At 34.8% G+C, this 15,228-nt stretch overlaps 1 protein-coding gene across 3 annotated transcripts in view; it reads left to right on the top strand.

Annotated features, from left to right (window-relative positions):
* The window catches only part of Cdh8 (cadherin 8, type 2), a 356,488-nt gene that overhangs the window by 220,142 nt on the left and 121,118 nt on the right, over positions 1 to 15,228 (top strand). For all 3 annotated transcript variants that reach the window (XM_005388458.2, XM_005388456.2, XM_005388457.2), the window contains exon 8: positions 12,717 to 12,853. In XM_005388458.2, coding sequence (XP_005388515.1) covers positions 12,717 to 12,853 — 137 coding nt within the window. The remainder of the gene's footprint in view (positions 1 to 12,716; positions 12,854 to 15,228) is intronic.

Below are 15,228 nucleotides of genomic sequence, written 5' to 3'. Positions count from 1 at the left end.
AGTTTTCCCCTGACTAGTATGTAGTGACCTTTTTTATCTCTTTTGATTGTTGTTGGTTTGAAGTTTACATTGTCTGCAAACAGAATAGCTACACCAGCTTTTTTCTGGGTTCTTGTTGCGTGGAGGACTGTTTTCCATCCTTTGACTTTTAGTCTATGGGTTTCCTTTTGAGTCAAATGTGTTTCCTGTATACAGGATATTGTTGAATTTTGTTTTTTAATACACTCTGCTGGTCTGTTTCTTTTGACTCGAGAATTGAGGCCATTTACATTTGTAGTTATAATCGATATGTATTGATCTATCATTGTCATGTTATTTACTTTCATTGGTGTCCTACTTTTTCTGTTAGTAAATCATTTTAATACAAATGTATTGCTAGTCTTTAAGATTTAACAGACCACTATTTATTCAGCAGATAATTCCCCAAACTCATCAAAAGACCTTAGAATTTTCTAGGGGAGCCTAAATATCCTCTAAAATATCAAAATATATGCAAGCTTGTGACATTTTCCAAAAAGTTTTGATGTAGTTATACACTACCCTTTTATTTTAGAAAGTGCACATTTTCTCTAAACATAATTAGCTATATTGCTAATAATTTTCATCAAAATTAGAAAAATATCTAATAAAGTCCTGCCATGCTAATAGGAGTTCATTATATGTGAGATACACTAGTCAGGATATTACAAATATGTCGCTAACTTTATATTTATGTAAAACTGGATTTCACCCTCATATTAAGCATCTCTAAGGTTTATATGGAGTGCTTCACTAATTTATGGGAGAGATTAAATAAGAATTTAATTTAAAAGGCAGAGCAAACCTGAAAATGAAAAATACAGTAAGTGAATTAAATGTATTACTGAAAATTAACATCCAGTATAGACTATGTAGATTATTGCATAATGCGTTGTTATTTCCTACACCATCTCGATTCTTTTGCCCATATAGTATTTGCCAACTGTGACTCCTTTTCTTGTAAACAGAAGTCATTATATACATGATAAATTGCACCAAAGAGATATTATTTAAGAGAGGTTAAAAGCTGCTCTTCAACCCTAGATTGCCCCAGTATCCTTTGGTCAGTGTGGACCTGTGGACATTCCTGGAAATTCCTTGTCCTCACAGTGAATAATGATGATTAAGGTTGCCATGATGGCTTAAGTGCAAAAGTATTTATGTTCATTGCTTCTAATTTTCTAGTATATAAAAGCACACACCATAGATAATTTTCACATAGCCTCTGGAAGCTCCAGATCCCATGTAGTTTTACAATGATTTAATTATCTTTTGCTAATATTTATGTGAATATTTATAACTCATTTCATGTATTTGAATAATTGCACTGAAATGCCTTAAAGGAGAGAAAAAACAGTGAGAATTTATCTAGTTTGTAAAGCAGTGTAAGAAGAATCGATGAGCCTTCTGTCAGTGTTTCCTCAGGACTCTTCCATTCCCTTCAATTCCTACATGTAAGGAATCATTGTGTGCTATTATCTTTACTTTCTTTTTTTATTTTAAAGAGAATAAAACAACAACAGCAAAATAACAACAATGTAGACAAAAGCAAACAACACAAAAACAATAAAAATGATACAGGTTTTCAAAGCAAAATGATAGGTATTAACAGTGGTTGTTATATTTCATATTGCTATCTTCAATGAAGTTACACAGATTACCAGCTGTGAGAATGAAAGATTGATCAAGCCATTAAAAAGAATTAAAAAAAATTAGAACTGATATTAGAGCTTCACAAAATTAGAGCTTCGCTAAACATGATGGTAGGAATTCATCAATGGTTGTTATATTGCCTGTTGATATCTTCAAATGATTTGTTCAGATTACAAGATATAAGCAGGCAAAATTGGTAAAAAAAAAAAGAAGTAAGCATTAACTTTCCTTTCAATAAACCAACAGACATCACAGTACAGCTATCCTAGCTGTCCTTCTATACACATACATATCTCTCTCTCTCTCTCTCTCTTTGTTTGTTTGTTTCTTTGTTTCTTTCTTTCTCCTTTCCCTCATCCTAGTTGTTCCTTTCTTTTGAGCAATTTCTTTCCCTTTCACAATATCTATTGTACTTTCTAGGTTCTATTTACTCTTTCAGGTTCTTGCACTAGGGAGACAATATCATGATCTAAGCTCACACACCACACTGCAGTGTCTCACCTGAGTATTTGTAACATCCCTGTTTCCCATTTCCCATTTCCCATCCCCACGAAGCTGGTGAGCTGTTCAGTTTAGATCTGTGCTGTCCAAGCACATGGAACTCCTTGAATGCACATACAATTAATTAAATGTAAGTTAAATACTAGTTTCAGTTCTTTAGTTGCACGTGCTATCTTGCAAGAGCTAAACAGCCCTATGTGGCTAAAGGTGGTTACCATATTCCTAACGCTGAGTATATTTCCACCACTCCAGTTGTGGTTTGGATTGTAGCACTCTCCTGCCATGCACATATATATGTTTTTCCTTCTAAGTTACACCACATTTACTAAGGGGGAAGAAACTATTGGCATGACCTCCAGTGCCCTTCCTAATTTGTTTTCTGGTGCACTTCTTCCACTGATTCCAAAGTTTGCATCACAGTACCGCATGTTAAATTCTTCAAATATCCTGAAAGTCTTCCTATCTCAGAGTTTTCATGTTTGCTTTCCTTTGAAAGGAATATTTTTAGTATTTTACATTTTTTATAAATTTCTTTAGATAAAATTACTTCTTAAGTATTTTATATATTTCAGCTCTGTTCGTATCTTCTTAATAGTTATATCACTATAATCTTTCAAAGGGTTTATATACTCTTTTTGGAGTTTTTACCCCACATATACATTAAGTTAAATAAGAGCAAGGCCACGTCTATCTTGACAGCTAATGCACTGGCTTATACATATGAGATAATCAAGAATGTTGAAAGAAGGATCAGATAGGTGAAATGGAAAAGAACATGAGCAGGGACATGACTGTATGTTTACCTCTCAGATCTTAGCTCCCATCGCCCCTAGCCTAGGCCTTTAATTGTTTTGTTACAGCTTTCATAGATGTTTCACAAAGATGCTAAATGCTTGTGCTCAGCCCAGGGAACTCTAGCGTCATGGAATGTTTAGGGGTAGTGATTCAGTGAGAGTTTTAAGCACACTGGGTCTTGCTTTGAAAGCTTGCATGAGTTTGGGTCTTTTGCTCTTTCCTTTTACTTCCTGGACATATACTGAGGAACTTTCTCCTACTAGGTTCCCACTATGGTAACCTGCCTTGCCATAGGTCCAAAGGCAACTGGGTCAAACAACTGTGCAGGTGCACTGAAACTTCCAAAACTGTGAACCAAACTGTTTTTACTCTTCCTAAGTAGATTGTTTTGAGCTTTTGTTTCAGTAGCAAGTGAATGCATTTGTAGTTGCTAATTAAGCCCCACCCTTCCAGCTCTCTGTATGCATGCTTCTCTCTGGAAGGTACAGTTACATTATTTCTAAAAAAAACCCTACATCTCTGTGCTTTTTTTTTTTTTTCATCTCTGTGCTTCAAAACTGACTCTGCCTCCTGCCGCTCACTAACCAAGCCCCCTGTCCCTGTAGCACACTCACGTATGTACACACACACACACACACACAATCTAAACACATCTCCATTATGGAGCTTGGCACTTGATTTAAAGCCATTAGAAAGTCAAGAGCCACATTGCTTTTGGTCTGAAAACCTTTTTGTAACCACCACACATTTAACATTATACTTATCAGTAAGAGGCAATCTCTAAAACTTTGTGTAATTAACATATGTGCTGCCGAAGTGAGCACAACTTTGTGTAATTAAATAAAAAACATAAGCCCTTCATAGGTTTAAATACCACATTCTATTTTTCTCTTTATGCTCACATCATCATATTTAAAATTCTTTTTGATGCATCACATTTCTCCTGACTGGAAAAAATAATGTCTGAATTTTTTGAAAGGTTTTATGCAAATATTACAATGATAATTGTGAGTCAAATTGTATCCACGATTCACTCTAGAGTATGTTTTGTTTTAACGTTGCACCTAGTCACACGATGTAATTTGTATAAGGTTGTTTTCCCAAAGTGTATGTAGAATAAAGTATAAAATGACACAAAAGCTGAGAGGACAAATGATCCAACATATATCTAGAAGCTGAGATTTCTATATTTTTTCCTAAATCAAATAAAAGACACCACAGAATGATTGTATTGAGTGAATCTCCTTTCTCCTTTGTGTGAAAAATAGCAAGTGGGAATGTCACAACATTATGTTTCTCTCTGTATGAAACTCAGAAACCAGAATGTTTGAAATATATTTGTGGTGTTTAATACAAAGATATTTGGCCGACTGTCTTCTACAAATAATGAGACGCACTCCCTATGATATCAGTCAAGAAAGGATAGAAGCATCTGCAATGCATTAACCCCTAGAAACAGTACATTAACATTTTAAGGTAGACAGTGCTACTTTTCTCATTTTTAGATGGATTAATTGTGGCTCAGATATATATCTTAGCAGAAAAGTTAGAACTAGGAGAGTTGTTTCCTGAAAAAATATCAAATATTTCACAAATATAATTGGAAGAATGCCTTACAGAAAAACAAACTTTTTTAAAACCTGTGACTTCTGTCTTTTTGTGTAGTCTAGATTTAAACTGAAGTTTGCCTGTGCTACCCTGGAGTAACAGGAGGTGAGAGAGAAATCACTCAACGGAAACTCACCTCTCAAAATCTTGAAAACATTCTTGAATTTGTCACAGACTGATATCTGTTACTGCACACAAGATAATGTCGGAAATCAGGAGGAGACACGATGTATGTGAAACTGGGGATGGGTTGAAGGAGGAAAGGCAGGAAGTGTTTCTCTCTCTCTCTCTCTCTCTCTCTCTCTTTCTCTCTGCCCTCCCGTATGTATATATACCCATATATGAATGCATTAACAACAGAAAATCTAACAAAAGTCTTACACACAAATACAAGAGGTAGAAATTTTGCTCCACATATTGGTATTAAATGTAAGTAGTTAAACTGTGTCATTCAAGAAACATACTACTCAGGTAAAGGTTGTTATTTAATATCAATAATCACAACCTGGTAAAGCTATGCAATCTCCCAATGCAATAATATTCAATTAGCTATTTTGATCTATTCTTGACCACTGTATCATGGTATTCTTTTAAATGTGCTTCTGATCTCTGCTAATTATTCTGAATTGAATAAAACAAGTGACATGACTTTATATCTGATTAGAGTGTTGTGTGTTAAATTACAATCTTTAAACCAGGTGCTAGACAAGTAGCTTAGCAATTTCCTTCCATTTGTTTCCTTAATTTGAGAAAGCAAAATGATACAATCCTTAGAATTTACTTCAAAGAAATCCTATTGTTGATTAAAGGAACATTAGTATTAAAGCTAGGCAAGATATTTGTTGGATTAAAAATGAGACAGTTTCCATAGGATTACTATGAGCTCTGGTTATAAAAAATAATGTAAATTCTGAAACAGATAGGTTACACTTGAAAGTTACATTCTGTTTCCAAAACTTCCATCATTAAAATTGATATTAACAGAACCCAAGGAGCCTGTTTTCTCGCATGGCACTTTCCACTGTGCACATGAGAAGTTTCTTCTTACTGTGACAAGAAGATCATTCTGCAGTGTGCATTCTCTCCTACTAACGAAGTCTTTTGTCCAATAAGCCCTAAGTAACTCCGCAAAGGAAGAGCAAATCCTAATCACACATATTCCCAGAAATTAGAATAGAGACTTCAAGTATAAATATTAAAATGTTAGGACTCAAAAATATAAAATTAAAGGATATTACACTTTTGAATATGAGAAGTAAAACCCAGAGTAATTTTTCTCCTCTTTTCTCTCCCTTTTATTCTTTTTTTTTTTTCAGGTTTTTTTTGTTGTTGTTGTTGTTTTTTTTTTTTTTTTTTTTTTTTTTTTGGTATGGTGAATCAAACTCAGGATCTTGCATTTGCCAAACAAGATGCTAGGCCCCTGAGCTATTTCTTTATTTAATCATAAAGGACCTACATTTCTTTATTTAATCATAAAGAGAAATATTTAATGAAACATTTATATCAGATTGTGTATGTGAATGAGCTGAGTTGCAATACATTTTTAATTTTAAAGAAACAAGAAAACAAAACTGATACCGAATTTCAAACCCACATGATAGGAGGGGCTGGGGATTTAGCTCAGTGGCACAGCGCCTGCCTGGCAAGCACAAGGTCCTGAGTTCGATTTCTGGTACCGGAAAAAAAAAATCAAACCCACATTGATAAGAAATTAACAATGGTTATTATATTGCATATTGTTCTCTTCTAAGTAGTTGCTCAGATTACCAGGTACAGGCACGCAAAATTGATCAAACAAATTAAGCACTAACTGTTCCTTTCAATGAACTAGTAGAAGTTAGTAGAACAATTATCTTAGCTGTCTCATATATATATATATATTTTTTCCCCCTTACTTTTCTCTTTCCCCCATCCTAGTTGTTCTTTCTTTCTGAATAGTTTCTTTCTTTTTTACTATATTGATTGTACCTTTTAGATCTTATAGGAGGATTAACATTTCTTTAGAACCATGTTTCACATAAAATGATCCACACTCAGTCCATGACTGCAGATGCCCTGTGAAAGTGCCTACTGATTATCAGATGTGAATAAATCCAGCTTATTTGATCTTATGGTATATGAATCAAGCATTCTTTTTTTCTATGTAAAGAGAAAATGTCAGGTGCATGTTTGAAGAATAACAGGACAGATATCACCAAGAAAGGACAATTAACAAAGACTGGGGCTATGTGTTGAAGACCCTTATATGCGAAGTTTGGGCCAGAAAACCCAAAACAAATTCTCATCACTTCAACTTTTTTTTTTTTTTTTTGGTTTTTCTTCAGTACCAGGAACCGAACTCACGACCTTGTGCTTGCCAGGCAGGCGCTTTTGCCGCTGAGCTAAATCCCCAGCCCTCATCACTTCAACTTTGAGGTTTATGCTTTATTGTGGCAGCTATCGAAGCAGATATTTTGAATGTGGGGAATAGTGGTATTCATAAATACCACAATGAGTACTGGAATACATTAAAGAATCATTTGGGAAAATCTGTCCTTCTCAAAGCTACTACAGGATGTGAATATTAATACTTATATTCATATATCTTTCCATTTCTGGATTTCCATCCTCACAGTCTGAGCTTTTAGAGGTCTCTTTCAGTTGAAGAATTGGTTCATCATCTTATTTGTTTTTGTAGTCAATATGAGTAGTTTGTCAACTCTTTTGCTATAAATCACTGCTCTGTGAAATGTTTCTTTGATAATATAAAGAACAGCTGATCCTAATATGCAGTACATAGTTTCCAGGAGATTTCTTTCTCATCAGATTCAAGTGAAGATTCTCCAGCTTTCCCGGTTGTGTTTATTGCATGTAATGTGCAGATATTCAGGATATTAGGCATCCCATAGCAAACGAAATGACTTCTGTGTCTACTTCTGCGACATTCGCTTCAAATCATGACATCCTGAGATTTTGCATGGTACATTAGTTTCTAAAATCTAAATAACGCATTCTCTTTTTCTTTCAAAGTATTTTTATGTGAATTGTCAGTTAAGAGACCATGAAACAGCTCACCTAGTCACACCAGGACCTGTGCACATTTATTATGGTTTTAATACTACGTGTTTATGGTACATAATGTTTACAATTTCTCTGAGAAATTGGTACATGTATATAACAGATCCCAATCCTTCTGCTTGTTGTTTGAGATGGTCTCACTATGTAGTGCCAACTGAACTTGAGTTCACTTTGTAGCCTAGGCTAGTTTCGAACTCACAGCGATCCTCCTGCCTTAGCCTCCCGAGTGCTGGGATTACATGAGTGCACCACTGTGCTTGGGCCGATCTTTTATATTTTTTAAATCCCCTGTGCTTTCCTTGCCTCCTCCCCCTCAGTGCATCTCTTGGTCACTTTCAGGTTTTTGTTTCTTACACGTTTGCAGTACAGAATGCAAATTCACTGTAATGTTTAGGAGGGTATGAGGGAACTGTGGTTGAGCACTGTCTTTGTGGACAAAAAGAAACAGCCAGAACCTGAACTGTGCCTCCAAAATACATACCAGAGCTCATGAAAATAATAAAGAATTAAAAGTTTTCCTAAGGGACTGTAAAAAAGATGAGAGGTAGTGGCTTTTCTTGGTGGATTTTGGGAACAATCTAAATCTTAATTATCATATTTTAACTGAGATGTTCTTTTTTAATACTTAGGCATCTATAATATATCCAAATGGGTGTATTTCAGAATAGAAAAATAATTAATTTTTAGGCTCTTTGCCATCTGTTTAAGCTGCTTTTAAAATTCACCATAGATTAGGTGGCCTATAGACAATAAAAATTTATCCCTCACAGTTCTGGAGGTTGGGGAGTCTGAAATCAAAGTGTGACCATGCTTGGGATCTGATGAAAGCCCTCTGACAGGGCTCAGACTGCTGACTTCTTGTGTGCTTAAGTACTGAGGAGGATCTCGCTAGTTCTCTGGGGTATTTTTAATAAGGGATTTAATCCGATAGGTGAGGTCAGAGCACCTATGACCTAATCATCTCCCGAAGCCCCCAACTTCTGACCTTAACACCTTGGGCGTAGGATGGCAACATGAGTTTGGGAAGGAGGCCATGGCATTCCAGTGTGACCAACCCATGACTAAGTTTCCCGGTCTGTGACTAAGTTTCCTGGTGCGTGAATATACATACAAGTACTTAAGGACATAACTGCTCTGTAAGGGTTGTGAGAGCTTTGGTACAGAGCTTGACACACAATGCTCAGCACATGCACTGGTGAAGCGAGTTACATACACCACCTCATCTGCTTCTCACAGCAGTTCAAATAGTCAGGGACTGTGTGCTATCCCCATTGTAGGCAGGCATAGGTACACCTTTTCTGTGGTGGTTTATGCCTCAACTTTTGAACAGATCATACATGTATGTTTATTCTAGTTCTGCTATTCACCAGTTGTGCTAAAGGAATAGCCCAGTCTTTAAGAATTCTTGTTTTCCTTTTGTTCATTATATGATTGATCCTTTATATCCACACATTCCACATACAGGGTCAAAGAAGCATAGATTCAGCTGACCACAGATTGAAAAATATTCAGAAAAAATAATCCTGGGAAATTCCTAAAAGCTAAATTTGAATTTTCACATGCTAAGCAGTGCACGTGATTCATGCAAAACAAATGATGTATAAGTGCACCTTTCTGTAACTTCTGGCCAACCCAGTGGTCCTCAGTCCCTCTTAAGCACTCATTGCTTGAGCATCATTCACCTCAGCTCTCATTCCTGTGTCATATTGTGGTCGTGTAGCTACTAAACTTGTCTAAACTGTTGTCATTATTACTTAAATAGTATAGTATAATTTGTATTTACACTTCATTCATTTTGCATTAGATATTATAAGCCATCTAGGAAAGACTGAAAGTACATGGAAGGATATGTAGAAGTGATACAAAAATATTATACCAGTTTATACAAAGGATTTGAAAATCTATCAAAATTTCAGACGTTCAAATTTTGTTACCTGAGGGAGATCTTGTATGTAATCATTGTTGCAAGAGACTCCAGTGAAATAAACAGAGGACAGAAGAGAGAAAAGGGGGAAAAGCCACCTAGCACTGCTTGGAACACTCTTGGTGGTTAAAGCATTTTGTTGACCACTGTGTTGTCTGAATTTTCCTGTTGTTTAGCCACTCTCAGTAATTATTTTTTGTTAAGCAATAAAATGTTTGGCATTTCTACAGAGGTATCAAGGGCTTTTTTGAGGTAGTTGGGGTAAACTCTAAATTTTGTCTAAAACTGAGCCATTCCTTTCTCTTTAGGTTCCTTCTATTATGCAATCTTGTAATATTATGACACGCTTACCTCGGATCTTACTAAAGATTGCACTTATACCCTCTTTTCTACACTTTTATAACTCACTTGATAATACGTTTCATAAACTGGACTTTTAAAAACTGAGAAAAATATCTGTGCCTTAAAGTTATGGAAGGCAAATAGCCTCAAATGTTTCTCTCATTTTGTTGCATTTATAAATGATCAAGAGATATTCTTCACCACCCTCCAAGTAGGGATGCTTATTAACATTTCATTTATTGACTTGAGTTATCAATGACGGTGCTGATGGTTCATCTACCTTTTATACCTACAGTGCAGAAAGAGAAATATGCTCCATTTTTAGATTTTACAACCACTCCTTGGATATAAGTAATGATAAGCAATGCATATTTTAATGCAAAGAAGTTGAAGTTAAATGAATTTACCAATTAACTCAGAAATAGCATTGCATAAATGATAGAGGTACAATTTTCTCCAACTTTGTGATTTGAAGAGCATATGTTTGAATAAGAGATTAAATAAACAACACTTTTTAAAGGTCAACTTCCAAATACCACCATTGTCCCCACTATTTTTTTAGGTTTTCTTCAAAGCAATTAGTGAATACCAACCAAATATCCATGAGGTGAATTTCTGATTTGGGCTTCACTGAGTATTACTGATTATACTGATTCTCTCTGACCCTGTTCCTTAGGAAGTTGGTTATGCATGAATGTGTGAAGTATTAGCTGTGAGATACTAACGTTATTAAATTTCAAAAATACTTGCAACTTGTTTTATGAATATGACACAGGAAGTGATAATTAATCCTCTGGATATTTCTTAGTACTTTGAAGATTTAAAGCATATATGATATCTGGAAAAATACTGTACATATCTGTAAAGTTATTTGATAGTTAAACTTGGAATGTCATTGGTCGAAACAGCAATTATTTTTCCCCAGTAAAATGGACTTTGGTCTTCTTTCCATAATATAACAGCTTAAGGAATGGCTCAATAAACACCTCTGGATTACCAGTAGTTTGCTCAGATCATTATTAATCCATATCTGCCTCTGAGTATTTGAATCCTTTCTGTATATCTCCAGTCAACTAGTCGTTCTGGAAGTGGGGATTGAGTGTAACTATGTAGTGTGTGTACAAAAGTCATGGCTTAGTTTTACTTGTAACTAAGTTATTACTCAGTCAACAGTTTAATTTCATTTTTCATGCTTTTTCACAAAGTCTTTATCATTTAATAATTCTCAGTGAAATTAAATACTTTAATAGTATTATTATGCACTCATTTTTACCCCTATGGTGGCCTCTGGACCTAGTGTAAAGGATGGCAATATAATTTCTAAAGACAGACAGATGATTAAACTATGGAGAAATAATTCATACATATACCTCTCTCTACCTACCAGCCTACTTGTCTCCCTACCTACATACTATACTTCAGTGGTAGATTCAGAACAAATGAGTAGATGTATATTTGTATACTTGCATGTACAATATTTGCAAAAATCTATTACAATACTATAATGTTAATAATTGAAAGGTACAATAGAAGGGTATGGGAAATAAATTTTTCCAATTTTCTTATACTGACACGATCTTACTCTCAAATATATAATAAATGTTATATTATTATTAATCCATATCTGCCTCTGAGTATTTGAATCCTTTTTGTATATCTCCAGTCAACTAGTCGTTCTGGAAGTGGGGATTGAGTGTAACTATGTAGTGTTTTACACTACATAGTGTATGAAGTATGAAGAAGAAAACGTGGTCAGTAAAACTTTAGATCTGAGGTTAATAAATATTGAAAAATAATGATGTCTCCTGTGCACGTCCTAAGAGTACACTTCAGTCTTCAACACTTTCTTCAGTTTTCCCTCCTGGGAGGGGATTGCTTATAAAGTCCTTTGGGTTTCCATTAAAGACTACTTTAATTCATCTCTCTGCTTTCTTACATGCTGACGTTCCTGTGTACGCTTTGTATTCCTCAAAGCAAAAACCTTATTGAATACAAAGTTCTCTAGCCAGAGGACAAATCTTGGTGTGAAAAACATCAGCAAGTGATGTGGAAATTAGTGTCTGTATTACCTTGATACTTAAGTATTCCTGAGCAACAGTTTGCTGTAGACACAAAATATCTTGATTATTGTCTGATCTGAAAGGGTCTTCTTTATAGAGGAAGTGCTAACACAAACATTTACAAATGTTAATTTAGAGAAGTTTAGTGTTGTCAATATATGAATATGTCTATTCTAAAGCTAAAGACATTCACTAAATGACCAACAACTTTCTTATTTCTGTTAGCAGAATAAGTAAATACACTTAAAATGAAAATGAAACAAATCAAACCATTACTAACCAAAACTAAATGAACCTTCAAACATATAGTTCACTCAAATAAAAATTTTAAAAAACAATGTTTTCCTTGAATTACCATGAAGAACATGTTACTTTGCACTATCTTACTTTGGGCTTGAGGTTATTACTTTAAATGATATTTTGTGGCAACTACTAATTATCATGGGCTGTCCAATAAATATGATGGATAGTCCAATTAACTCTTCTTCAGCATCCGTTTTTGAAGATGCTACCTATTGAAACTGACGGCAGTTTATGACCTCCGTGTTGCATATGTAGCTAATTGCTCCTTGGACAATAATTATTAAGTTTCTTGTGGCTCATTCAGTCATTTTGTTTAACAAATTATGAGGCCACAGAGTTTCCCAATTCATTTGACTTCACAACTATGACTCTCCAAGGATTACTGAGCGTCTGCTGTGGATGGTATGGATCGTACAAACACTGAAGTAGTTTACAGGTGTGTATGTGTTTTGTAGGTTTTCCATCGACCGTCACACTGATCTGGAGAGACAATTCAACATTAATGCAGATGATGGAAAGATAACCTTGGCAACACCGCTGGACAGAGAATTAAGTGTGTGGCACAACATTACAATCATTGCAACTGAAATCAGTAAGTACTTGGGTTTCTTCTTTTTTCTTGTGTAACTGGGTTCAGTTGATGCCTATCCATCAGTAAGTGGTCCCAATTTCTGTTAGTTATGTTGGTGATGGAACATATTTTATTGATATCAAGAAGCTTTTTTTGAATGCATCTGCTCAACGTAAAGTAGCGTACATGGTAGTAAATTACCAGAATGTTTGGAGGATATGTGGGAAGGAAGTCTTTTATATCTTGTGTATATTAAATTATATACATGCTTTGAATTAATAATGAGAAAAGACTTAGTAAAGGAGTAAGTGAAAAAAGTTAAATTCAAGAATGCCACACTAAACATTAGGTAGACACTAAGATATATTATACAAGATATATTGCACAAGGTATTAAATACAAGATAGAAAAAATTGTTGACATACTTAAACTGCATACCTACTGACACCCATTTACATGTAGAAAATATAGAAGTAAAAAAAATCACACTATCAATACAGATCATTTTGGAAAGTACAGGCAATTTTTATTTTTTTAGGTTTTAATATACTTTACACAGCAAGCCGAGACTATTTAAATTCTGTCATCCAAATAAATTTCATATAATTTAAGATATGTATAAAATATAAGCTATTATATAATGAAGGAGGTCCTGGGTTGCTAAAACGACACTTAGTCTTTCTGTTAATTTGAAATGGGCTAGATTCCTTGTAATTAATAAAAAGACTACTGAATCTAAACAATAGTTTAATGATGAAACTTTTTGTTACATTATATTTTCAACCTTAGACTCTGACTCCCCAATTTTTTATTATACAAAAAAAGTCAAAGGAACACTATATTCATTTTATGTCCAAGCAAAACAGATTTTACACATTATTTTAATATCTTGTTTCTGTACTGGAGATAAGACCTTCAAAGCTGTATATCAACTCAAAGGGGTTAATATAATGTGGCAGCACTTGCAGGTGAAGGGAGTCTGAATAAGGAAATGAAAATCAGCATTAAGTGGTTGGGCTGAGGCTAAACGCTTTCCTAATATGTGCAAAGCCCTGGGTTTTATCCCTAGCACAGAAAAAAAAAAAATCACCAGTAAGAAATACTTATGGGGATGCATAATATACATAAGAGTGAGAAGATAATTATAGGTTTACACCCTAAAATTCAGTGTATGTTCTTTGGTAAAATGAGAACAGGGGAAGCACCTCTGCAATACACGACTTTCTTGTCTGTGTGAAGAGTCATTCAGATGTTCAGAAGGGGCACAAGTTTTCCTTGTTCTCACATATGAGGAGAATCCTCCACACAGAGCTTTCTAAACTAGAACATCTGTGTAAAGGAGCGCGGATTTAAGGGTAAACACTATCTGTTTCTAACTTGAGTGCAGGCAAAGAGGTTGTGGTTAATTTGATACATTCTTTTAATCTTACCAAATTGATGCTAGATGGAGAAAAGCAGGGACATTTTTAGCATTTTCTGCCAAATACTATTTTCTGGTCTAATATGCTACTGTAGGAGTGATTTTCTCTTGTAACATAAAAGGGACAAGCAAACAGAACACATCATGTGGAGATTTTAATTTATTGGAGGTGTTAAATCCATTTAGAATGGCAAAGTCTTGAATTTTTTATACTTTACACTGTTGAAGCCCCACTATCAATTTACGCCTCCAAGAAAAACTGTATCTGTTTAGATTAGTTTTAAGGCATTCTAAAAAGCTCAATAGAACCACCATTTTCTGTAAGTCACATAGGCAATTTTAAAACAATTTCCTCAAACATTAAAAAAAAAGCCTAGAGAACTTGCCCTTTATACATATCACATGTTTTTATGAGACAGATGTTTTTATTTAAATATTTCTCAAGGCTATTTCATTGTAAGCAATCATGTGGTCCATTCTAAAGAAAAACAGTACATGAACACACAGAACATGGGCTTACATTTCAGGTCAATCCAGAAATAAAAAACTTGTCTGCAAGAAATCACAGAGAAGTAAGGGAGAAGATGCAAAAGCAGATGTTCCAGGACAATGAGCTCTTAACTCCTGGGAGAAAGCACTAAACATAGCCAGAGAAGACACTCATTTGCTCTTTTGTTCATTCTTCATTTATGGAGACTTTATTTCTAACCACTCATCTAGTGACTGGTGATATAGCAGGAAGTAAAATGGGCAACAAGACCTACTCTTCTTGGAGTTTTCTAGTGGAAGAAAAACTAGAAGTAGCTCCTTGTGAAACAGAGCATTGGAATTTGTTGAGATAGTTGTAAAAGAAAGACACAGGCATAAAGAAAGAGGTGACAAGCATTAGGAATTCAAGAAACTCCATTTTGATGATAAGAATAAAAATGGAGGGGCTGGGGATTTATCTCAGTGACACAGCGCCTGCCTGGCAAGC

Source organism: Chinchilla lanigera, unplaced genomic scaffold, assembly GCF_000276665.1.
Source record: "Chinchilla lanigera isolate Chin_1 unplaced genomic scaffold, ChiLan1.0 scaffold00032, whole genome shotgun sequence".
NCBI lineage: Eukaryota > Metazoa > Chordata > Mammalia > Rodentia > Chinchillidae > Chinchilla > Chinchilla lanigera.
The sequence above is the reverse complement of the archived record's forward strand: the minus strand, read 5'-3'. Positions and strand labels throughout refer to the sequence as shown.